The sequence below is a fragment of the Manis pentadactyla genome, chromosome 8, assembly GCF_030020395.1.
Source record: "Manis pentadactyla isolate mManPen7 chromosome 8, mManPen7.hap1, whole genome shotgun sequence".
Classification (NCBI taxonomy): Eukaryota; Metazoa; Chordata; class Mammalia; order Pholidota; family Manidae; genus Manis; species Manis pentadactyla.
Genome location: NC_080026.1, coordinates 121423073 through 121450721, shown reverse-complemented (window position 1 = coordinate 121450721; position 27649 = coordinate 121423073). Strand labels below are relative to the sequence as shown.

At 35.1% G+C, this 27649-nt stretch overlaps 1 protein-coding gene across 11 annotated transcripts in view; it reads right to left on the bottom strand.

Annotated features, from left to right (window-relative positions):
* ADD3 (adducin 3) overlaps window positions 1-27649 on the bottom strand; it is a 143933-nt gene that overhangs the window by 28341 nt on the left and 87943 nt on the right. For 7 of the 11 annotated variants that reach the window (XM_036898768.2, XM_036898773.2, XM_036898770.2 and 4 more), the window contains exon 2: window positions 814-1037. In XM_036898768.2, the coding sequence (XP_036754663.1) occupies window positions 814-1008 (195 nt within the window). In that variant the 5' untranslated portion in view covers window positions 1009-1037. Of the gene's footprint in view, window positions 1-813; window positions 1038-26082; window positions 26218-27649 lie in introns of those variants that run through there. The other 4 variants (XM_036898767.2, XM_057506309.1, XM_057506310.1 and 1 more) reach the window with 2 other exon arrangements.

The window sequence follows — 27649 nt, the reverse complement described above, 5'->3', positions numbered from 1 at the left end:
CCTCAGGCAGCTCATGCCTTGGTGCTTATTTTTGTACCTAAATTGGAAACCTGATACAACCCCAACCTGGGCATCATGTGTCTGTGTGTGCTGATCTCTGCCGTAAGGAGACCATGATCTTCAGTATGCATTAAGTTACAAATTCATTTTAAATCTTAAATCAAGCCATTCTCTTATTTTCCATCATTTACATCATGTGACCTTTGCATTCCACTAAGGGTTTGTAAGAAAACTAATAACTTGAATACAATTTACAAAGTCTGGATATTACTGTGCGGACAGAATTTTCAGCGTGGGCTGAGTTTATAATCCACTTTTAATTTGATGTGTATGCATGTGTGGGGGCCTGCATTAGGTGTAGGTAACATTAGGCTGCCAAAACATAGGCGTCCTCAAAACCTTCAGTCCTCCCATGCTACTCTAAATGTCAAGGTACCCAAAGGAAGAAAATATGTGCAGGGGATATACCCAACTCACTTCCTAACACTTCAGCCATGCCTTTCTTTCTTTACAGATGTTCAGTCTGAACTGGGTGTCCTTGAGCTCTGTAGCAGCTTTGTCCTCCTTTAATAAAGCATGATACTCAGAAATCACACAAGCAAAACTTATACCACCAAGAAAATGCTAGCATGTTATTAGAGGTCTGCAAATTAAATATATAGATTATGTGTTCATTTTGCCTCTGAAAAATGGGGGACAAGTAGTTACTCTTTCTCCACCCCTCTTCTAACCTGAGAGTAGTTTTAAGATACCTCCTACCTTATTATACCAAAGAGGAAGAAAAATTATAGCCTTCTAGTTATTTCAACTCACAGGACTTTGCAAGATCTGAGTAACACGTTTCCTCTGCTCCATCATATTGAAGTCTTGTCGGAGATCAGGAGACATGTTCCTCTCCCTAATGTACTCTGGGTCATTTTCATTGATGCGGTCAAAATACCTCTCTTTGTGAGGCATGCTGGGAGGAGGAGGAGTGGTGATCACGGGTTGACTGGCATCTGAACTCATGCTTCAAGTCTGCTGATTCCCCTTGGTATCTGCATTAAAAAATAAAACGAAGGACATTTGTGATAAATTCATTAACAACTTCAAATTTTATATAGGATGAGCCGAACTTTTTTTTTTGCTCTAGAGTAATAGTGGCAACTTTCTTTAAAAAGTAACTTCTCAAAAAATATTAGAACAATGTATTACTAAGGTCAAAATATCTTAGATTATAATGCTAAATTGAAAATTAATATTTTCAGAGCTAATGGAAACTTGTGGTTCAATTATGTCATCAATTGCTAACTGAATTTTTAAAAGGAGCAATGATTGAAATATCCCAAAGGAAAATGCCATATCTAAGAAAGCAAAGTTTCACAATTAGTGAGTACTGTCAGTAGAGCTTCTCTTTGCTCTTACTTATCCATTTATGTTAGACCAAACTTTATAGCCATGTCTAATAAACACTGTTTTTTAAAACAGAGTGTAATTTACTAACATATAAGAGAAACACAGCTTCAAGGTTTTCAAATGACTCAGTAACTTCCCAGGGAAAATGCAGAAATTAGTTACATATTAGTTGCTACATAACATTTAGCAGATAGTGCTTGAAATCCAAGTAAGAAACAGTAAAAAGGTATTTAGAAACTACACGAATGGCTGACTGACTGAATTAGCATGATTATCACTGATAATTTAGGATGATCCTGGATTTTATGCTGGGGAAATGGATTCATTTGGGCTTTGCCACAGCTGGATACCTAATCACATATAGCTGGATCAGCAGGACAGTCACTAAACATTCCCCCTTGCCCCAGCCTGTAATCGCTGCATTAGAAGTTGGTGGTTGTCTAGCTTGGTGCTTTTCAAACTGTCTATGGTGAAGGAGCTTCTCCAATTTGCTGTGAATCAATACTTTTATCAAACACACAATTATGCACTTAGATGTCAGGACAATGTCAAGCTGCAAGAAGTTTCTCAACATTTAATATGATATTCTGTGCTTATCACAGACTGAGAGTAGACAGTCTGCAGACTGGCAGGGGTTCTTGAGTGGCTCTCAGAGCAGCACTGACTGAGCGGCCAGTCACAGTCACTGCCAGCTAAAGGAATGCCTCCTCCAACCTTAGAGGAAGTAGAGTGGCATAAGCCTCAATGCAGAGAAAGGGAGAACACTGATTAGTATATCTTTTTCCCTAGTTGTTCTTTTTTTTTTTTTTGAGAGGGCATCTCTCATATTTATTGATCAAATGGTTGTTAACTCCCTAGTTGTTCTTTTGAACTGAGTACAGAACATGTAAAACTGCAACAAGAAAGAAGAAAAGGAAAAAACAAATTGTAAAGTTGGTTTTACTTAACACAATTTTCTCTACATTCAAATGCAACTTGTTCAACATAAATGAAAAACATCGAAATATTCTTTTTCCATTACAGAGAAAACAAAGTCTGTAGACTTGCAACTCTGTAGAATCTTCATAGCTCAGTGTTCCGACAGGATACTTTCCTAGACAGATCCAGGAGGAAAAAGGCAAAGACCACTTTCTTCTCAGAGATCTGAATCCCTGAATAAGACCAGAGACTTTGGGTCTCATCTTTCAAACATGTTAGTAACGACCAGTGGGTCACTGTATTTGTCTCTAATATACTAGTCTTCTCTGACAGAATTAATCTCTAAAGCTGCCTTGACCCAGTGCAGCCTAAGTAAACTAATTATAAGACATTAAAAACTCTTGCATTAATTCCGGTCCTGGAAATGTAAACTCACTGTTAAAAATAACTTTGTCAAAACATGTTAAAACTCTGTTTTCTCCTACTTGCCAACATCAATCTCATATACAACATTTTATAAGGCACCTACATTTTTAGTGTACTATACAAAAACACTCATGAAATATGGTTTAAAACACTTGATAACATATCACTTTCACAGAATTCTGATTTTGTGCCTAGAAAGCAACTAATCAGTGAAGGAAATGTAAAAAATGAGCTTTTACATTACTGAGTCTTCCACATCCTGATTCATTTAAAAATTGAAAGAATGAATTCTTCACTCAACTAAAGAATGAATATGTGATTGTTAAATATGTCCTTCACAGGATAAATGACCAGTTTTTTTTCTTTTTTATACAACATCCACTACTAATGGGGTGACCTTGGCCATATTACATTCTTCAAATATTAGGTTTTGCTTTTTATTAGCTTAGCTTACCAACCTGTGGTATTTATCATCTTGCTATTATTCAAAAATGTGGTACACAGAGCACCAACTGTAAGAAACCTTTCTTTTTTCATATCTAGCTGGGATATCAGAAGTCAAGAGGTCTAACAATCTTTGGCATCTACTTTTCTTAGAAGCTGTTTATAATAAGGGAAAAGGCAAAGACCACTTTCTTCTTAGAGATTTGAACTCCTTAAAACAGCTTACTGCTAGTAGATAGGATGTTCAAGGAGAATTAAAGTAAAAAAAAAAAAGCAAAGCAAAATAACATATATTAGTAAATACTGAGTTGACTTTCAATGCCAAGTACACACTAAGTGGGTACTCAATTAATTGGGACATCACTTAACAAAGAAATCAATTTGTTACCACAGTAGGCCACCACTGGTTTCTTAAGTCATTTTTAAAAAGACAGTTCTCAAATACTGCCTTCAACTGGATTTTACCCATTCCTCAATCACAAAAGCACTATTTAGCCTAATGAAAGAATAGTTAGATAATAAACTTGTGTCTAACTGAATTTGCTGGTGTTTTAAAAATAATTTTATGAAAACACAGCAAAAAAGTAAAGAACTATGGTGGTACATTCATTTCATTGTCCCAGTATTGGTTTAGAAAAGCTTATGAAAAAACTTATGAAAGCTTATAGTGTGAAGAACTCTTTATGATGAATTTCTTTTTATATGAGTAAGGTAAAAGAAAGATACATTTAACCATTTAACCATCCACTTTAGTAATAAAGGAACATATTATATATATATATATATATAATTTAAAAAAATATATAAAAAATATATTTATATAAAAAATATAAAATATATACACACGTAATTATAAATATATAATTATATATATATATAAAACACTTCATGCTCTTTCACCTTTCTATCTTATTTATTTTTGCAACTACACAATGAGATAAAGGTTTGATAATCTGGAGATTTAGTGTATTAAACATCCTGCCAAAAATCATACTGCTTATGTCTTTTTAAGCATAGTATCAGGCACATTAGGCAATATTCAAAGTCACAGTTGCTGTCTCCTAGTTCACTTTACAATGACACCTACTATTTCATATATCACAAAACATAAAAGCCCTACAAAACTTTAAGACTTCTAGTCTACATTCTGTTCTAAATATTTAACAATTGAAGCTTATACAAGCTGTCAAAAATGAGGAAATAAAACCAAAAAAAGGAAGTAAGATTAGAAATGACTCAAAATAGAAGAGAAGGAATGACTCTAGCATCTTACTATACTGATAGATAGTGACTGCAATGGGGTGGGGGTGACTTGATAATATGGGTGAATGTTGAAACCACAATGTTGCTCATGTGAAACCTTCGTAAGATTGTATGTCAATGGTACCTTAATTAAAAAAACAGAAAGTAATGACTCAAAATACTCTCACCTTCTAAAACTTCAGAAGCTCATTAGTTAACAGCTTTTTCATGCAAAAAATTTCCAAGTTTTATGTACTTGAAGTAAGAGTTGGGAATTTATATTAAGGATACAGAATAAAAAATAAGAACAGTAGCTTGTCGTTTAAGTGTTTTTCTATATACAGATGCTGAACAATAACTGTTAAGCCAATCATAAGCACTATTTGTAATTTTGCACACCAATGACTTCAGATTGAACTGTTATTTCAAGCTTTGAAAAAACTTAGGATCCATGAGATTATCTGAACATACACAGAATTCAGAAAAATATGAGAGAAGCTTGCAGCATTATTCAAAATAGCCAAGAAAACAGAAACAACCTAAATACCCATCAGATGAATGGATTAAAAAACACAGTATACATATATTAGATATATATTAATATCTATATAACTTATTTATTAAATATAGCATATATAATGGAATATATTAGCTTTAAAAAACAAGGAAATTCTGCTATTTGTGACATGCATGGACCTTGAGACCATTCAGCGAAGTAAGTCAGAGAAAATAAAATACCGTATGATCTCACTTAAATGTAGAATCTAAACACATCAAACTGATAGAAACAAAGAATAGAATGGTAGTTGCCAGAGACTGAGGGGATAAGGGAGATGTTGGTCAAAGAGTGCAAACTTCCAGTTATAAAATGAGTAAGTTCCTGGATCTAAGGTACTACATAGTGACTATATTTAACAATATTGTATCATATGCATGAAAGCTGGTATGAAAACAGCTTTAACATTCTCACCATAACAGCAACAACAAAATGGCAATTGAGGTAAAGGATGTGATAACTAACTTTCACAATATATATATGTATCAAATCATCACACTGTACACCTTAAATGTATACAATGTTACATCAATTATATCTCAATAAAGCTGGAAAAAATATGAGAGAAGTAAACTGAATTAGATAAGCATGCATAATTACTCAAAGTATACTTATCACTGAAAACCTTCCTGCAAGATTATACTACCAAAGAGAAAATACTAAAGAATTTTTACTCAATCTAATAAATTTGCTTAGACATTATAAAAATAAGTGATTTCTATGCTTAGAGAAAAATCTCCAAATTAGTCTGAAATGATAAAATGAGTCCCCCTGCAGAGCACTCACAGTAAAATAACTTGCTGTTATTTTATATAATATATATTGATACACTATATATCAGAGGTCCTCCTTCCTTCCTTCAAAAACTATTTATTGAGCACCTACTACACCACCGGGCCTTGTACTAGAGATATGGATGGAATGTTGAAGCAAATCCTCTGGGAGCTCCTAGTCAGTTCAGAGATTGCTAAACACAGTGAAAAGGATTTTACCCGCCACAAGGGGAAGCTTACCAGAGGACACAACATTTTCTCACACTAAGGAAGGTACATACCCTGGAAAATGGAATACAGTTAGTAGCGGAATAAACATAACACGTCTGTAGGATCAATGTTGCTTAAAGATTTTGAATCAAAAATTTAATTAGTCCTACTGGTAACTTAAAGCATTTTAATAAATTATTTTTATAGTAAAAAGTTAGATGAGTTTTAAAGAAATGGGTGAATTTCATGCTTGTTTAGGAGGTGTTGCATGCTTACTAACAGACCTAAAAGGCCAAGCAAAAGTTATTTGCTACCATTTCTCAGCAAGTTGTACCATGTCAGGTGTCTGAAAAATTGGGTTTTCAAAGCGACATGTTAAAAAGATATTAGTATTCATTATTTCTTAGTGCATATACTGTTCTCCACTAAAAATTTACCCAGAGGTTTCATCATGGTATTTTGTAATGAAGTTCAACTGTTTTAATACAAGGAAATCAAGCCTATGTCACCTACTGATGTTAAAACATGTCTGTTCTTTTCTGGGAGCTGGGAAAAAACATAGTCTAAGGAAATGAGCAATACTAAGTAGGTCCCTAATGCTAGGAGCTAAATAGACTTCTTTAAATAAACAACCTCTCTTCAAGCTAGTTTCAGGACTAACATTTTAGGTTCCTAAACTTAATGCCACTGAATTGTACACTTTAAAATTCCTATGCTTGAATAAATTCAACAAAAATTTCAACAACTTATAAGAAGCACAGGTAAAGTGGTCCCAGTTTTATTAATCTGAAATTGATTTTTCTCATATTGTTTTCCAAGATTAAGAGTCAGAGTATCACAGGAAATAGATGTGAGTTCATTTACAACAGGTGTGAAAACCTTTCTACAACTTTGCATCCAATATTTCCTGACAAGAATACATATTCCATTCTAACAACAGTGATTGTTCTTAAATTCCATGTTTGATCTGATCACATCTTTCTCTTTCTTAAAATCTTAAATGGCTTCCCTTCATCCATAGGATAAAACTCCTTATAGCCCACTTGTTTATCATTCCATCATCACCTCCATGTTTCTTTCACAGAACATACAATTGCTTTATCTATACTAGGAACATCCAAGCCTAAACTTTAGTACAATAAAGAATATATAATAATAATAAATTTATATAAAATTAAAATAACTTAATATAATGCTCAATTACAAATTACATATATATATATATACTTTAAACATTCTAGTGATTCTCCAAAAGCTTGACATATTCTTTAAAATGGCCTTTCCAGGATAGCCTTTCCAAAAAATGGTGCTGAAGCAATTGTACATCCAGAGGCAAAAAGAAAAAGAGACAAACTTGACCTAAGTCTCATAATTTAACTGAAAACTAACTCACTCCGAGGTATACACACAAAAGAACTAAAAATGTGTATTCAAAAAACTTGTACACGAAAAGCTCATAGCTGCACTATTCACAATAGCCAAAAGGTAGAAACAACCCAAATGTCCATCAACTGATGAATGGGTACACAAATGTTGTATATCCACATAATGGAATATTATTCAGCCATAAAAGGAATGAAGTACTGATACATATACAACCTGGATGAACCTTAGAAACATGATGCTGAAAAAAGAAATCAGACACAAAAAGGCCACCTATTACATGATTCTATTCATAGGAAATAACCAGACTAGGCAAATCCAAGGAGACAGAAAGCAGACAAGTGGTTTTCAGGGGCTAGAGGAAGAAAGATAAGAAATGACTGCTTAATGGGTACTGGGTTTCTATCTGGGGTGATGAAAAGGTTCTGAATCTAGAGAGTGGTGATGGCTGCACATCACTGGGAATATACTTAATGCCACTGAATGTACACTTTAAAATGCCTAAAGTGGTACATTTTATGTCTTTACCACAATAAAAAGATTAACTCAAAATGCATCACAGACTTAATTATAAAACTATAAAACTTTTAGAAAACAACAGGCGAAAATCTTCAGGATTTAGAGCCAGGCCAAGAGTTCTTAATTTGACACCAAAACATGATCTATAAAAGGAAAACTAATATACTGGACTTCACCAAAATTCAAAATATTTGCCTGAAAATACCCTCTTAAGAGGAAGGAAAGACAAGCTATAGACCACGAGAAAATATCTGCAAACCAAACATCCAGCAAAGGACTAGTATGTATAACATAACAAATTCTCAAAACTTAATAGTTAAAAACAAACAAACAAAAACCCCAATTCAATTAGGAAATGGGAAAAGACATGAATAGACATTTCACTGAAGAGGACACACACACGATAAATAAGCATGTGAAAAGATGTTTAATATTATTAGTCATTAAGGCAATGCAAATGAAAATCACAAGGTATTGGTACACGAGTAACAGAATGCTAAAACAAGAAGCAGTGACAACCTCAAATGCTGGCAAAGATGCAGAGAAACTGGATCCCTCACAATTGCTAGTGGGAATACAAAATGGTACAGCCACAGACAAACAGTTTGGCATTTTCTTAAAAATTAAAAAACTAAATATGCAACCACCACAGGACCCAGCAATTGCACTCCTGGTCATTTAGCCCAGTAAAGGGAAAACATGTTCACACAAAAACCTATGGTTATAGTAGCTTTGTTTGTAACAAAGACTGGAAACAATCTTGATTTCCCAACAGGTGAATGGTTAAACAAAATGGTATATCCATACTATGGAACATTATAAATACAATAAGGAATGAATCACTGTTCTACATGACAGCCTGAGTAAATCTCCAGTGAATCATGCTGAGTAAAAAGGCCAATTCCAGGAGGATATATAGAGCATGATTCCACTTATATGATATTCTTCCAATGACAAAATTATAGAGTGGGGAACAGATTAGTAGTTGCCAGGAATGGGGGAGGGATATGCTTGTGAGGGAGAGTGGGGAGGAGGCGGGTATGCCTCTAAAAGGACAACCGGAGCGATCCTTGTAGTGATAGAACTGTTCTGTATCTTGACTGTGGTGGTGGACACAAGGACACCCACATGTGATGAAACTACCCAGAACACAAACACATGCATGAGACTACAAGTCAAATGGGGAAAAATGGAATTAGGACCAATGGATTATGTCAATGTCAAAATCCTGACTGTGATGTTATACTATTTAGTTTTACAAGATGTTACAGTGGGGGCAGGGAGTGAAGGGTAACAGGATCTCTCTGTATTAACTATTATTATATGTAAATTTACAATTCTCTCAAAATAAAATAGTTTAAAAAAAAAAAAGGCCATTCCATAATAATGGAAAAAGGCAGATTGCTAGTTTCTACTTTACAGAAAAATGTAACCTTCTGTAGCAGGGAAAAGCTGAAATTGTAGTTAGTTTTAGATAGTTTCTGTACCAGAATGTATTTTAAAACAGTTCAGTCAATACAACTAAATTGCATTTGAATAAAAATTCATAGATCCTGTTAGCATTGACTGGTTACTGCAAAATACTCATGATGATTGGTTTAGAGCAGCTTTGGAACTTAAAATCTGCTCAATTTAAGGAGAGCTAAAATATTAAACCCCTGGGAGACAAAATAAAATACTATAAAAAAGCATTTAATGGATATCATTCAGATTTCAGTACTAGTCTTTGTAAGTCAGAAGACATAGCAAGTGGAAATAATTAAGTCTACTGTTGGCTTTGTAATGGAAATTTTAAAAATCTTGCTGTAGTCACATCAGTTTAAATATGATCATTTTCTATGAGATATTTTCACTTAGTTGAATATAGTTAAGATGTGCTAGGGTCTTTAGCTGATCATTAGACTAAAAAACTTTTATTATATTCTAAAGATTTCCTTCTATGCAATTCTTTCAAAGCATAAAGGTACAGAGTACTGGACAGAGGATGAGACCAGGACTCAGGTCTTTACATTGCCACCAACTGTTGTGTGACCTTAGGATGACCATGGGATATTCACTCACCAAGTGTCTGAATCCACTATATGCCAAGGTCCTACTATGTGGGGATACAACAGCAGATAAAACACAGGTCTTCCCTATGTTTGCAGTCGAGAGAGGAATACAAGGTAAATGGGCAATTACATCACAAAGGAGCTGTGATCAATTGTAAAATAAAAGGGCTATCTCAAAAGACCCTACAGATTTTCCTGTGATCTATCCCACTGGTCACTTCTGATTTAGTCCCATAATAAGGCAGATAAGGAACCTTGAGATAGCTTAGTATCATAACAGCTAGCGATTTTCTAGCAATAGTTAGTTGTTCCTTACTTTAAAAACTACTATCAGTTACTGAGCTCTTACTACAGCCAGGGACTTCACCTACATTAGCTCAGTTATTCCTCATAATCCTATAAGGTCGGTGTCATTATCTCCATTTTACTGTTGAGGAGATAAAGCTACTGAGAAGTACTTGTCCCAGGTCAATGAGCCAGCAAGTGGTGGACCAAGGATTTAAATCTAATCTGTTTATCTATAAAGCCCAAGGTCTACATCAGGGGCATTAAATAATTTACACACACACACACACACACACACACACACGGGAGTCAAGCATCTTTGCTGTACTGCCTTGGAGGAATGTTTTAAGGGAAGTAAGATTCTAGTTTCTCTTGACAACTAATGTAAGCATAAATATCTATGCTTCCAGGTGATATGTGAAACAACTCAGTTCCACGGCTCCTCCTCTTTAAAATCAACCAACCCTACTTTTAATACCTCATATATACACAGCCATACATTCTAGTACTTCAGAGCCATATAACCAGTGCAAACCAACATAAACTCCATTAAGTGAAAAAAATTAGTCTTTCAACAGTGTGCTTTGAATGGAAAACAATGTAGAAACAGATTTTTTTTTTTAAGTAATGTTATAAGATTTACTGTCAGCACTATGGGTTTTCCTCTGGCCATGCAGATTAGAAACAAGATATCAACATTAACAAAATTCTAATTTTAAAACTCTTACCCGAATATTTATGTAGTAACTATCCAATATGTATGTTTAAAGAACATTAGGTTCAAGACACAAATAGATGAAATACTCTAGAACAGTCAGTGGCTTTTAAGCTTTTCTAAAAGAGCAATCCAGAATAAGAAATACATTTTATATTGAAATCACATACAAATACATGAGATAAATGACTGAAGTAAATTCATGACATACTTTCCCTTAGTATGCAGTACATTCTGATATTTTCTGTTTGAATATACTACATTTAAAAAATAAATGCTGGTCAAGTTAATTCATGATCTACTAATGGGCTGTGACCCACAGTTTGAAAAACACCACCCTAGAAACTCTAAGTTATGGCTAGATGGGAAATAGAGAGGAAAAGAGGTAGGGGTTTGTGTGCATGTGTGAGTGAAATAGGAAAAGATGTAGGGTGTGTGTGTGATGAGGGGGATGAGTATGTGCTAGAGAGATGGGAGGGATATTTTTTAAAAAAGAAATGTTTATGGCAGGTTATAACAGTAAGATCCTAGTGATTTGTGAGATAGATTTTCCTCCACTTGGGCACTTAGAAAGTGTTGTCTGTATTATTCCATGGTCAGTTTTGTTTTGTTTTGTTTTTCCTTGACTCTTATCTACTTCTAGTTCAAATTTTCAGATCTCTTTGCTTACGTTTGTCTCTACAATGGCAGACTGAATTATATCACAATTCCTGTATCACAACTCCTTCCAAATCAATCTGGTTTGTATTATTTCTAGGCTGGGAATAGTAAAAACGATCTTATGAAAAATTTTTACTAATAAAAAGTCTTTCCAAACTTAACTTTCTTGGCAGTTTTAACAACTTTTTCTACAACATAAGCAAAAAGATGGCTGTACTTTCAAGTACCAGGCCTATTGTTCCATATTTAAAACAATAATCAAAGATATGCCAGACTTCAAAGCGCATTTGGTCAAAACAACAACAAATGCTGGTTTACTGCATTAGTTTTCTTGATGAAAGTTACTGTAAAATTGTGAAGGTATGTAATGTTCTAGAAAACAACTTAGACTCTGCACAAACTATGAGAAGCTACACCTCATCTTGACCAGTGAAATTTTATTCATTTTAAATTTGAAAACACATGAACTACTTGCAACTGCCAGCCAAGATTTTATATACAACTGACATGGAAATCGAAAGATCTGGAAAGCTGGACTAGAAGTAGAGAAAAGTCAACAAAAATGAAAAAACAAAATATGGCACTGAGCAGCACCAAGAAACAGGGAAGATACTTCTAAGTACTCAAATGGAAGATTAAATTATCCTGCAAAACACTAGGCTCTTATTGTCACAACAGCTACTGATTCTATGAGAGCTCTCTTTGAATATTTCAGACTAGACTCAGGAATCACATCTTACAGATGATAGGAAACTGTACTCAGAGGTGTTGAGTGATTTTTCTAAAGCTACCATGCTCAAGCATCAGGTATTGCTATAAAATCACAATCATGACATTTATCAGCATTGCGATGTCACTCACAGATTGTCCCATGGTCAAAATGTACTCTTTCCGTGAAATATAAGGAAAACACCAGGTCCATCATACCATTTATTCAGGTATTTTATAAATACTATTGACTAAAAGGAACAGTCTATAAAGAAGGGATAAAAACTGTAATGCTTGTAAATGGTCTTAAAGGTATGACTGTTCACCATGTTCAGAAAAGTAGGCGTAGAAATGAGGTAGTTGTATAATGGTGGTTTCCTTCACTTAAGGAACACCTTTTCCTTAACTACATTTTTAAAAATTGAAAAGAATAAACATATTACCAATAAATCAAGGATCTGCCTTTTCACTTAAATTCTTTCAAGGCTTTGAAGCAAAAATTAAGAGAACATCTTGTCCAAAACTCTTATTTCTATATTAGATAACTAATAAAAGATTATCTTCACAAAGAGGTGCGCCCAAGATTGTACATGTAGCATCTTCAGGGGTGATCCATGTTCTCCTAGTCCAGGGTTCTTCTCCACAACATAATATTGCTTCCTCATAATTGGTCACCCTGTGTACTTGGTCTTATCCATAAGAACTTAGCAAGCCAGATAAATAAAATACTTGAAAGCGAGGAGTATTAGAAGACAGGCAGATGAAGAAGCTTAATGAAGTAGGTAAAGATAAATGGTAGAATAAAATACCATGAGACATTTCACACAATTTTGAGTTCTAAACAAAAAGAAACTACATGCAGGGTAAGGGCCCTTACACTGGTTCAAGTCCCTCTGAAAAGACCACCATATGGACAGTGATCAGTATTTTCTAAGTTGTAACCGATAACCCAATAGATGACCACTATATCTTTATTAGAAGGTTATTAAAATGATATTGATTGTGCTTCAGGTAATAATAAATTATATTCAAGTTTACAATTTAACTTTTCAAGTTAATTTAGCATCACTTTCAGAGTTGAGGGCATTTAGCTATTTATAATGAAACAAATCAATCCTCAGAAAAAGATATCAGCAATATCCTCACTTCGTGGATAAAGAAACTGAGGTTTAATAATTTACCTCATATTAACAAATGTTCTTCAAGTAAGGAATTATTCATGGTTACAGATCTTACCAAGTGTGGAAGAGTTGACCAAAAAAGATGGACTAGTTCAAAGGCCTGTCATTTCCCAGAATTATATATATAGCTATTCCAACCTTCACAACTGCCTTTCTTTATTGCACTGCTTGGAAATACATTATAGGAGCACAATATTCAGCATCAAAATAGAAATGGTAAATGTTCTCAAAGTAGCAAAATTTAACTCTTATATGACTATTACATTGTTATAAATGTAGAAACTTAACCGTCTGGCCTACTGCCATAATCTTAAGATTGAATCAAATCAATTCTTAAATTTCTGAATCCTTCTTTTTTTCTTTTGAAATTATTTCTGTTAAGTAATCTTTAAAATAAAACTATATTCTAAAAAGTCTAGGAAACAATGAATCTATGGTTGATTAGTAAAAGATACTATTAATCTGAGCCTTACTTAAGTATCTAATTTAAAGTCAAGGAAAAAATACCAACAATAACAAAACAAACTAGTTATGGAAGAAACACCCATTATGTTACTAAGTGTGCTGTATTTAATGGAAGTTGATAGCTGGCTCAGCATTCACAAAAAAACAGATAAAAGAAAACAGTCAATTGGAGGGCACAGCTATGAGAGTATTTTGGTTTTAAGTTTTGATTTTCATATATAAAAATAATACTGCTAATTAAGAAAAACTATTTCAGCAAACATGAAAAACACCTCCTGCGCTTGTACAATTGGAACATAGGAATAGTTAGATGTAACCATAATATACATTGTTCAAAATGTAAGTATATAGCAATAAGTACAAAAATTTCAAGTAGATGCTTGCTAGGTAGACACTCAGCAATTAGAACTCAAGACTAAAGCCATTCACTGCTGGACAAAGCAGAGGAAGAATATAAACTTTTCATCACTAAAGCACTAATACTTGATGAAGAATATATTATTGATCAACATTGCCTGTTACACAGTACAGTGAGCCAGACTTCTGTATTTGAAGAGTGGGATTTGGGGAGGAGGCAGTTTCTTGCTTAGACATTGGTAGGAGCAGAAATAAAATTTATTGATAACTTGAAAAAAAAAATTTCATTAGAAATATGTCAAATTTATCAATTATAATGGCCATGCAAGAGGCAGAGTTACAAACTTGAAAACATGTACAAAAAGCTCAGAGGAACACAACACAAAGAAATAAAAGGCATCCAGATTGGTAAAGAAGTTAAACTGTCACTGTTAGCAGATGACATGATACTGTACATAAAAAACCCAAAGAATCCATTCCAAAACTACTAGAACTAGTATCTGAATTCCACAAAGTTGTAGGATACAAAATTAATACACAGAAATCTGTTACATTCCTATACACTAACGATAAATTAGCAGAAAGAGAAATCAGGAAGACAATTCCATTCACAATTGCATCAAAAAGAATAAATACCTAGGATTAAACCTAACCAAGGAAGTAAAAGACATATACCATAAAAACTACAAGACACTCTTAAGAGAAAATAAAGAGGACACTAATAAATGGAAATTCATCCCATGCTCTTGGGTAGGAAGAATTAATATTGTCGAAATGGCCATCCTGCCTAAAGCAATCTACAGATTCAATGCAATACCTATCAAAATACTGAGCATTCTTCAATGAACTGGAACAAATAGTTCTAAAATTCATATGGAACCACAAAAGACCATGAATAGCCAAAGCAATGCTGAGAAGGAAGAGTAAGCAGGGGGGAATCTTGCTCCCCAACTTTGAGTTCTACTATAAAGCCACAGTAATCAAGACAATTTGGTACTGCCACAAGAAAAAACTCATAGAGCAATGGAATAAAATAGAGAGCCCAGATATAAACCCACACATATATGGCCAATTAATATATGATAAAAGAGCCATGGACATAGAATGGGGAAATGACAGCCTCTTCAACAGCTGGTGTTAGCAAAACTGGACAGATACATGTAAGAGAATGAAACTGGATTACTGTCGAATTCCATACACAAAAGTGAACTCGAAATGGATCAAAGAACTGAATGTAAGTTATGAAACCATAAAACTCTTAGAAGAAAACATAGGCAAAACTCTCTTGAATATAAACATGAGCAACTTTTTCACGAACATATCTCCTCAGGCAAGGGAAACAAAAGCAAAAATGAACACATCAGACTACATAAGACTAAAAAGCTTCGGCACGGCAAAGGACACCATCAACAGAACAAAAAGGCATCCTACAGTATGGGAGAATATATTCATAAATGACAGATCCAATAAGGGGTTGACATCCAAAATATATAAAGAGCTCACATGCCTCAACAACTAAAAAGCAAATAAACTGATTAAAAAATGGGCAGAGGATCTGAACAGTCACTTCTTCAAAGAAGAAGAAATTCAGATGGCCAGCAGGCACATGAGAAGATGCTCCACATCGCTAATCATCAGGGAAATGCAAATTAAAACCACAATGAGATATCACCTCACACCAGTTAAGATGGCCACCATTCCAAAGACAAACAACAACAAATGTTGGTGAGGATGTGGAGGAAGGGGAACCCTCCTACACTGCTGGTGGGAATGTAAATTAGTTCAACCATTGTGGAAAGCAGTATGGAGGTTCCTCAAAAAACTGAAAATAGAAATACCATTTGATCCAGGAGCTCCACTCCTAGGAATTTACCCTAAGAATACAGGGTCCCAGATTTAAAAAGACATATGCACCCCTATGTTTATCGCAGCACTATTTACAATAGCCAAGAAATGGAAGCAACTTAAGTGTCCATCAGTAGATGAATGGATAAAGATGTGGTACATATACACAATGGGGTATTATTCAGCCATAAGAAAACAAATCCTACCATTTGCCAACAACATGGATGGAGCTAGAGGGTATTATGCTCAGTGAAATAAGCCAGGCAGAGAAAGACAAGTACCAAATGATTTCACTCATCTGTGGAGTATAAGAACAAAGCAAAAACTGAAGGAACACAACAGCAGCAGACTCACAGTACCCAAGAATAGACTAACAGTTACCAAAGGGAAAGGGACTGGGGAGAGTTGGTAGGAATGGAGGGATAAGAGGATTAAATGGGCATTATGATTAGCACACATAATATAGGAGGGCACAGGGAAGGAAGTATAGCACAGAGAAGCTTACTATACTGATGGACAGTGACTGTAATGGGGTATGTGGTGGGGACTTGATAAAAGGGGGAATGTAGTAACCACAGTCTTGCTCATGTGAAATCTGAGCATAAGATTGTATATTAATGATACCTTAATAATAAAAAATAAAAATAATTTTTAAAAAAGCTCAGAGGAAGTATGTTTTTTTCAAGTCCAAACTCAATCTAAATCATTATCTATACTTAGCTCAAGTTGAATGAATCATTTGGAAAAGCACATATAAAAATGATTTTTAAATACATAAATGCATAGTTTTGTAAAAGGACGAGTAAAATACTCAACCACAGAGGGAATCCTTCAAGTATCTTGCAGAATCCAAGAACACAAGGCCTCAGTGCCTTTACCCTCTTTCTATAAAATATGGTGAACATTCTGCATATATTCCCTCAGTCATCATTTGTCTTCAACAGAGTTTTGGAAATGGTTGGGAGAAAAACAAGAGGATTATTTTTTTCCCTCTAAGAGAAAGCTGACAGAGACTAGTGGACTGATTACTTGAATGTGCCTCTCAAACATTTAGTTTCTGTTATGAAGTCCCCTGGTATCAGTGAAATTTAAAAAATTGAAATCCAGGAAAACTATCAAGAACTTGACAGCTCATGATGAATGAGAGGTTTCAGAAGTGGAATCACTGGAGATTATGATTTTTAAAGAAAGATTCATTGCTCTCAATTTCTGGAGTTACCTTAAATTTTTGACTCTTTTCTATTTAGCGGTCCTTCTGGGCAAAAAAAAAAAAAAACACATTTTTTTTTTTTTTAAAGAAACATCAACTCTCACATACTTCATGAACTAATGTCTGTTTAATTATTTGTGCAGCACTGAGCTTGAAAAATTTAAAGCCCTTGCTTTTGACATCTTTTTGAGAGCAATGCCTGAGGTCAAATTCACTGTTACCTATAACTGCATATCTACTTTAGAGACCTCAGGCAACTTTCCAAAATGACTATCAGAATGTAAGTAATGGAGAAAACTTACCTCCCTCAAATTCCAGTCTTACATCTACCTGTCAAGGGTTTTGAACTCAAGAAATTCTAGTTCCTCATTCTGAAGAAATGCAAGCAATTCTACAAAGCTCATTATTAAAAATGAGTTGAGTTTGCAGAATAAAACATTCATCCAAGTCTACTCTAGAAAACTGATTTGCTACTGTGGACAATCCCTCTAATGGTCCATTCCTAAGGGAGTCGTTGTGTCCAGCGAGGGACAAGAGGAAGGCTGAAGGAGCACCCGGAAAAAAAGAAGAAAAGAAAAAAGAGGCAAACAAAGTTCCTTATTTTAAAAACTGGAGGAAAACTTTTAAAAATGTTAACACAGCATATGAGTAAGTCCCAAGTGTTCATTTTGGTCTATTATTTCAGGTATTTCAACTAAAGATTTTTGGCTTGTATGGCTACAACTTATAAAATACAGTTGCAAAAGTCAATCCAAAAGCTGTAGGTAACTCAATACATCATTACTGCAAAGAAGTCTGATTTGAAGGAGTCCCGACCATCAGGTTTTGGCTAGTAAGGAGGGCTTTCAAGATCATCACAACCTCATCTGTTCTTTCTGTGGAAAGTCTAATACTGAAACAAGTTGCCACGAAAATGCAACTTCATAAACTCGAGTAATAGTGCTTGAAAATCACTTTCAAAAATACTTGGTCAACAAGTAGTGACTATAGTATCTTACTATGCTGATGGACAGTGACTGTAATGGGGTATGTGGTGGGGACTTGATAATGGGGGGAATCTAGTAATCATAATGTTGCTCATGTGACTGTATATCAATGATATCTTAATAAAAAAAAATACTTGGTCATAACCTGCCATTTCAGAAATCTGATAATGGTTTTAAGTAGAAGTCCATGAAAAGAGATGTTTATCAACCTCAAATTAATTTTTGTAAAAGAAAACATCTATTTTTGTGAAACTAGTTTTCAAAAGCATCATCCTCTAGCTCTCAAGTCTGATATGACATACTGTACTGGGTTGAATAGTGTCTCCTAAAATTCATGTCATTACTTCAGAATATGACCTTACTTGAAAAATAGGGTCTTAATTTATAATCAAATGAAGATTGGGTCATACTGGATTAGAGCAGGCCCTAATCCAATGACTAGCGTCTTTATAAGAGAAAAGTGACAGAGGAAAAAAAGCCATGTGGTTACGCAGGCAGAGACTGGACTGACTGCATCTGCGAGCCGAGAACACCATGGAGGGCTGGCAACTACCCAAAGCCCGGAGAGGCATAAAGCAGCTCTTCCCTCAGAGTGCCCAGCAGAAGCCAACCAGGCTGACGCCCCCTGGCTTTGGACTTCTGGCCTCAAGAACACTAAGAGAAGAAAGTTTTGTTGTTTTCAGCCACTCACTTTGTGGTGCTTTGTTATGGCAGGCTAGGAAACTAACACACATACTGCTCCAGGGGAATTTCCATCCTACGGATACCTATTTAGCTATCCTAACAATGTGGACAGACAGCACAACTTTTCAGAATCAAAGTTAGTACTTTAGAAATAACAGAAATCAAAATAGCATGAAATAACAGGAATCAAAAACCTGAACCTTTGAAATCTGTAAGGGCAATGTAAGACACAGATGTCTTCCACAATGGCACAGCTTTCACAAACAATGTTTCCAACAAAACCTGAAGCAAGAAGATATGAATGTTCCTGCTACACCAGATTCCGAGCTAAAATTTCTTTGTAAAACACCATGAAGAGTCACAAGGAAGGCTAGCCACAAAGATGCAGTGGGCTCTCCTGCTCCCATCATAGCTGAAACACTGTTACAGCAGCTACCAAGTTATAAAATATCACAGTCTGATGGCAAGGGTGGATTAAAAAGCCACGTGCTCAGGTTAGTAGGTTCCCTGCCCTGTGCACATACCCGCTGCATTTCTGCCCTTCTCCCCACAGGAGGGGCCCACTAACCTCTACCCTGCAAATTCAGCACCACGCCAGCTCTGGGCCCTTGCGATCATGAGAAACTAGTTTAGCAGCTTGGCATCAAGATGAATTGCTGATGCTGCTTCAACTCTGATGTCTGACTTTCACGGTGGCAATACGTTTATCTGATTTTTAATAATCAAACTCCTGGTAGTCTCTCAGCACCTCCACTCAAAGCAGCCCAAATCCCTTTTCTTGTTTCTCTATCAGATAACTCCAAATACCTTCACAAAATGAAGGCCTATGCCTGAACCCCATTCCCCAGGCCTGTCTTAGACTCTACTCTCTGTTTCTCCTGTTTCCTGAGATCACATGATGGCTAACACTTCAGCTTAGAGTAGGTGCCATGTACACCTCCCTGGTATTGATTGCCCATTTAGACTTCTGTCAATCACTGCTCTGCCGAAATACCCTGTCCCTTTGGTCTGCCTACTTGGCAGGGTTTGACACCTGCTGTCGAATCACCATCATCCTGGAGTATGTGCCCTGTGATACCAGGTGTGCGACAGTGTTCTTTCCTGTTGCATGTTGCTAGAGTTCGGCCTGTCCTCAAGGGTCTGCCTGGATTCCAAATCCTTGGCAGGCATTTTCAGCCACTTCAAATCCATCACTGACACCATCCTTCTTAGGAATTTAGTTCATGCATTTTTCCATAGAACAAGTTCAATTAGAATTTTAAAAAACATTTTTTAATGAAAATGTTTTTATGTAGAGAGAGGGGTATTCCTGAGTTCTACTGTCCTCTGCTATGGTTTTAAGAATGTAGCATGTTTTAATCCTTATTAATCCTCATTAATCATTTAATCCTCATTATAACCCTAGAGAGGTAGGTGCTATTACCATTTTCATTTTGCAGACAGAAATAGCACAGAGAACTTATTTGTCCAATGTCACACAAGAGTATGTGTGGAGACACATTCAAGTAGACTGGCTCCAGATCCTGTTTTTAACCATTAGACCACATTGAATCTCTACTTTCCACCAATCCCATCTCTACCCCTAATCCCCAATGATGTTTTCAACTCTTGAGTCATTTCAAATTTATACCAGCTAAGATCCTTTGATAAATGTTTCCAAATCCTGTCTTACCCCAGGCTCCACCTCTAAGTCCCTACGTCTAATGTGAACTCTGGCAAAATATGTATTTTCATAGATTGGATTTTCTTACAATGAAGCTTATCTGAACATAATAAAAGCATGAAGTACAGAGTTTGATACTCAGGAATTTGATTATTAAATCAATAAATAAAGTCCCCCACTCACCAGATTTAATCTTTCACAAAGTTTAATCTAAATTAAAACTGTATTTGTGAGTTTTAGAAAGAGGTGGGGGGAGTCCTCTGACCCCCAGATCTAGATTACATATGTCCCAATATGTCACCTAGAACAGTGTTGGTGTCGGACATTTATTGCCATATAGACTTGTTAATTCATTTGAAGAGGTCTAGGCTCTGACCTGGGGTATAAAACACAAGTTAGCCTGAAAAATAGGCCTAGTTGATATGAATAAGAATCTGGAAAAGTGTGCATACATTTTTATGTTTATAATTAATTCACAGACGAGAGATTGAGATTCTTTTCTGTCATGAAGAGACAGAAAGGAGACTGGAGAAGATGGGGAGATAAACAACCACCATGTCTCTAATCCACAGCTGGAAACAGAAGTCCTAAGAAGTCCAAGGTCAAATTCGAGGAAAAAGAGAAAACATTAAACCAACTTATTTAACTTATGGAGGAAAGTTTATTAAGAACAACAGAAATGTAGATTTAAAGGGATAAACAATACCTCTGTAAGAATAAGAGACATTTATAAATCCAAACAACTCTTTCAAGAAATAAATAACATCTTCCCTAATATTACCTAATTAAAGGTAAAAAGAATAGCATCTTTAGAACTTAGAGATACTAGAGCTTAACAGGACAGTCCTATCCCCTCATTTTTCCTTATGAAGAAACAGGTCCCGAGAGAGGAGGTCATTCTCAAGGTGTCCCTCAACTCATCTTACTCAAGACTTGCCACATTATCTAGAGTAGCATATGGTACATAGAATGTAGATCATATGATCTGTCAAGTAAGAATAGATTTAAAGTATAAATTGCATTAAAAAAACACTTTAGCAAAAGGTTTTGGCACTAATTTCAAAAGCTACTGTACATTTAATAAAATGTGAACCTAATGCCTCAAACTCCAAGTTCTTGATTTTAAAGGGTTTGCAGGTATTCATTCAGGGTTAACAACATACAAAACAGATATATACGTTTTTATAAGAGGTTACAGCCATTTATATCATTTAAAAATAATGAGAATGCTTCTCTTTCAAGCTCTCATGGTAAGTCACTAGAGAGTAAACTTTATGACTTTGTGTATTGTGCCCTCTCACACACGCCTGAAAGATCCACTTAAATTGATGCTGTATTTTAAATTCAGGCTTCGGGTAGGATTCTCATTTTTTCTGGGGCTCACAAAGACTAGACTCAAAGCTTAGCTCTATAGTGCCTATTTAGCTGGACTTAAAGCTCGCATCAAGTACTTTATGTCAAATAAAAAGCTATCTTCACACAGCTTAGTAATGTAAGTAGCTCTCCAGAGGTTGGTAAATATTTTGTGTCTACTTCTGATCTCTATTGTCAAGTTAGGAGTCTACAGAGTTGCAAAGTGCTGGAAAGTATTATTTTAAACATCTAAACAGTAGTATCGATACTATAACCCTTGGGGTTCATGGTTACAACTGAGAAACACAAAGCTATCTGTTGCTAAACTTTTCCAAAAACATTATTTTCTTAGTCCTTCCTCAAGGGGAAAAAAATAGCATCCTGGAGTCCCATCTTTAAAAAAATACTTAGGGATGAGCCTGGGAGTTTCTAAAAATAAGGCTCTGAAAATAGGATGGGAAAGGCTTCAACGTCTATCCCTCAAAGACTTAGAGGAAAATGATGACTCTCCTAAATAAAAGCCATTTCCCTGATCGAGGGCTTTGCTCACCTTATTTCTCACAGTTACTGTTTTCCCCTCTCATCTCCATCCAGCCAGATCTTAATCCATACTTTCAGGTCCTATTCAAAAGCCTATTCCTTTCATGAAACTTTCCCCAATCTCCTCCAGCAGAAGTGGCCACTTGTTAGAGTTCCTAAAGCACTTTGTCATAGTCTGTGTTGCTTCTAAATTATCTGAGTATGCCTGTCTGCCCCACAAACTGGGTCAACATCTTTTCCCTTTCTTTATTGTCCACTTACAGTTAGTCAATAAGGGTTTATTAAACTGAGTGAGTTGAGTAGTGCTATGACGCATAACATCCCATTCTCTACTCACCTTAGAATAAACTAGGGCAGAGAATTTAGAGCAACACTTAAAAACTGGGCTAATCATGGTTTGATCAGTACAGGTACCCAAGATAGTCGAGGTAATGAGTATTGTGACCCGCATAAGAATGTTTCAAGCTGAATGAAAAGTGAAATTACAAAAAAAGGTGAAAGGTATAAAAAGAACAATTAAAAAAAATCTGTATTTACTGCTGAGTTTAGAGACCAGGTACAAATAATGCTACAAAGATGTCATCTGATCCAAAAAAAAAAACTACTGATCCAATCACCCAGCAAACACTATTCAGCTGATTGGTAAAGCGTATAAAGAAAATTAAGGCATAGGTCTTGGTTCTGCTCTTCAAGGACTTTCCTGTCTAATCACAGAACTAAAACATTACCACATTGAAAGATAACTCAAAGTAAAAACCAGTTTAGGACAACTGCCAAATTAAAGATAAACATGAGCTATCTAAAGGTTACTAAGGATTGCTGATATATAGAATTTTGGATTAAGATAAAGATTTCAATGAAGAGGAAAGGTCTGAATTTCCACATGTATGAAATAAGATGGTTTGACCAGATGGCCGTTAGGTTTACTTTCCAGCTCTGAGATTTTACTGTACTCTTATCACGTAAGTCTAGCAGGGATTTGATATTAACCGACCACCCTGAGTGGAGTTTTCTTCTTTGGAATCATTATGAAAGTAATAGATTTTAAAAAGCTGTCAGCCCCTCAAATAAGCAGTATTATCAGATTAAATATAAATATCCCAAACTGAATGTAATATACCTTATAATAGAGTTTGATATTACTTAAGAGAACTTTAATTTGAGCCTTTTTCTTTTTTTCTTTATACCAGTTTCTTGGTGTGGCTTCCAAAATTCAAAACAGACTTTTAAATTGACATTAATGAAAATATACCTGAAAGATGTCATTGAAATCATTTAATTATTCTTGTCTCTCTATGGACAGGAAGTGAATAGAGTAAATGTGCAAATGCTCATTGCCGTTATTAAAGCACTTTTTCTTCTTTGGGCTTTTTAACTGTTGTGGCTTTTATGCCCAGCAGTTACTGACGGCCCAATGTATTCTGAAGCTCGGCCAAAGTTTTTTTTTTAGGGTTACACTCAAAACAAAGCAAATATTGGCTTACTTATGACACTTGTTGTTCTAATACATTAATAGCCTATTGTTCACTGTCTTGTCTCAACAAGATAATACATTGAAAAACAGCGTTTCCTGATAGGAAACGAATTCCCACTGTGTGTCACAGGGCCCCAGCCAAAAGTGGGCTCTGAAGGAGAAACAGCAGTCCCTTCTGGGATTGCACAACAGACCAGAGGAACGATTAGATGTTTTCTTCTCTCTTGTTTAAAATATCTTCCTGCTTCAGCTCAAACTACAGCTCTTTGGCTAATTGTGCTATCAAAGGACTGTTCTTCTAAAATGGTTTCAAGTGTTTTACACAAAGTTTGTTCAACATCCTGTAGACAGAAGTATCCTGTATATTTCTAACTATGGAGAATTTCCTTATTTGTTAATGCCACAATGGATGGGGTATAACTTGACAAAGAAGATTATCATGATGTGTCAAGACAACGGTGACCATTTTCAAGGTTAGTTTCATACATGCAAAAGTTTCAATCACTATAAAATGAGGTACAATACTAGAGCAAATTTTTATATCTCAGATACATTTTAGTAGACAAAAATTGAGGCTCAATTAGTCCAAGCATTACGACTTTATTTCGTGTAGTATTTGGTGAGAAACTGCTGTCACTGGCAGATGCACAGATAGCAAAGCGTGCGTCCACAATGACACAGTAACTGCCTTAATAAAACATGAAGATCCCCTTTTTAAATATGAAAAATACTTTGTTTTCTTCTATTGTCAAATGTGAACATTTTTCTCTGCTCAGTTCCTCTTACCAGTGGATATTAGAAAACCCCGACAATGGAATATATAGGAACAGTTGTCATTTTATAGATTCCATCTAGGCTGTCTATCATCTAGGCAGTCTCACCACCTAATTAGTGCTTGGCTCCTAGAAGGTCCTCAATAAATTTTGCTAACCTGAACCACATGCCAAACAATTGATATGAAAATTAATGTGGAATATCAGTAGTATAATTATCTACTATTACTTGGATAATAAATAATATCTCAGGCTTCAGAGAAGTATACCTATTCAAGATATGTCAAACCTTATGCAAGCAGCTAGGGCAACGAGCACAAACACAAAGGCTTCCCTACCTCTGGGCCAAGAAAATGTATTTTATTTTCCTGTTGTAATTACACAAATCAAAGGATGAAATTCTTATACCATTTTGCTTTCAGGACAGCTGTCATTTGACAGAATTATAAGAATAAAATGGTGAAACAGGCATCTTGTGTGTGAGGCAGCTAAAAGTCCTTCTGATACTTATCACTTTGCTATGTAACTTGGTAACTTTGCTAGCAGGCTGATAGTGTACAGTGCACCTTTAAGGATGCTTCCTCAGCACCAAATGAGAAGGCTTTAGCTATGTCAAGCAATATCAATTTTAGCATTCAATGAAACAAGGAGATGGATTAGAGGGCTAGAATGTGAAAATAATTTAAACAAGGGGATTGAATGAAGAAAAGTTACAAAGCCCTTAGGATTAGCTTTGAATGCTAGGATTCATTGAAAATTACAAGGATCCATTTTAAAAACAAACATCACCTCACTTAGAATCTTCTCTTTCAGGTGTTCAAGCTTAATAAAAGGATTTGCTAGTACTTCTAGAATGGGTTTTATACTTTCAAAATTGGCTTTTTAGAGTGGAGAGCTTATGTAAAATACAGTATAATATTCAACTTCTCTTTTTTACATTCTTAAACTTTCAAATAGCTTAGGCCATATGGCAAGTCAAATAAATTAGACCACACAATATACACAAAAGATGTTAATTTAAATAAAAGAAACTTCATATAAGTTGGGTTATGGAGCTTAAATCAATGTTTCAACAAAAATACTATGTACATATATATGACAATTAGAAGTCATCAATTCCAACCTCTCATTTTATAGATAATAAAACTGAGGACCAAGGAGGTTAAGTGATCTGCTCACGGTCTCATACTTGAGTTACTATACCCTGAACCCAACATTATTTCATTAATCTGCTGAAAAATGAATGACTGGGAAAGTGGGGCCTACCTTTGGTGTTCTAGCCAGAGAAGTGGCGAGGGGTTTCTCTATTTCCATACAGTACTTGCCCCTTTCCTGTAGCACTGGGTTCTGTGTTTTACTCCCAAATGGAGGTAGGAGAGAAGACTGACAGCATAAGCATATCTGACAGGGGAGAAAGGGAACAACTTGGAAATAATCCAGATAATCTATCAAAAGATGAATGTTTAAATAAATTATAGTTTAGTACTATACATACAATGAAGTACTATATAGCCATTAAAAAGAATGAGGCAGATACATAATGGTATGCATAGTATAATTTTATTTGAATTAAAAAAATGTCCTCTGTTCACAGAAATTTTGTGGAAAAAAAGAAGAAACTCCCCTTTTGGGGATAAGTCTCAGGGATTAGGGTGGGAAAGACGTTTTGTCACATGCTTTTGTATTGTTTCATCTTTTTACCATGTGCATTTTTCAAGTCATAAAATCAGTACCTTTTGGAAGTATGTTGTAGAGCCCTGAGAAAACTCCAATGAGGAAGATAAAGATGGGGATTCTCAATGGTAATTTGATACTCCACATCTAATCCACATGACACATTATATTTAATTCTCTGGAAAAGACTTTCCAACCCTTTTCATGTCAAGATATGTGTGTTACTTTTCACTAATACAATATGTATAAATAAGATATAAATTGTATAGCATATATGAGTAAACGGGAAGGGACTTGGAGGCAGCTATGTAGGGCTTGGTGAAAAAAGATTCACTGCATTTTCTTTATTTTACATAATTATTACAAGAAAAAAAATTAGGGTATGATTAGAGATATTAGCTATTGACTTCCTATAAGAGTTCCAAATAAAATTATTTAGAAAATATCTAATTTCAGTATTTAACAGCAAACTGGGTGGTAAGCTTTGCCTGGAGAAACTGTAAAAGACTAAGAGTAATTGTTTTCTCCCAGAGTTCAAGGCAATAGTAGAGATCATCTAACTCTTCCAAATGGTAGACTGAAATGAACATTAAAAAAATAAAATAAAATAGAATATAACAGAGTGTTTTCTGTGCTGTAAGAGAAATTTATTTCAGAGTAAGCAGTGTGCATGTGATGTGTATACTGGGGGTCATGATGCAAAATGTACTGAAAAAAGTTTGAAAGCCACTTACTCAGGGCTATGTAACTAAAAATCGTATGTTTAGTACAGGCAATGTTTAATATGAAATGTCTACACAACACTTGTGCCAAAAGGTTCACCTGGTTTCAACTTGAAATTTTATCTTCTTGTTGAGTAGATGATTTATATAGTTAATTCTACTGCTCAGGTATTAAAAGATAGATTTCCAAAACTTCTGATAGACACAACTTATTTAGGCAAAGCTTTAGTTTTCATGTCATTTATAAGAATGATTCTGGGTTAACATCTGAAAATTTTTTATTTCTAATACATTAGCATAAAGAAATAGTTTAGCATTTCTGGAATAGGTATATGTCTTTTCAAAGAGAATTAGGGTATTCTAAGCTGGAAAAGATCTTAGCTAACCCAAGTTTCTAGTTTTACAAGTGAAAAAACTAGCATCCAAAGAAATAGCCT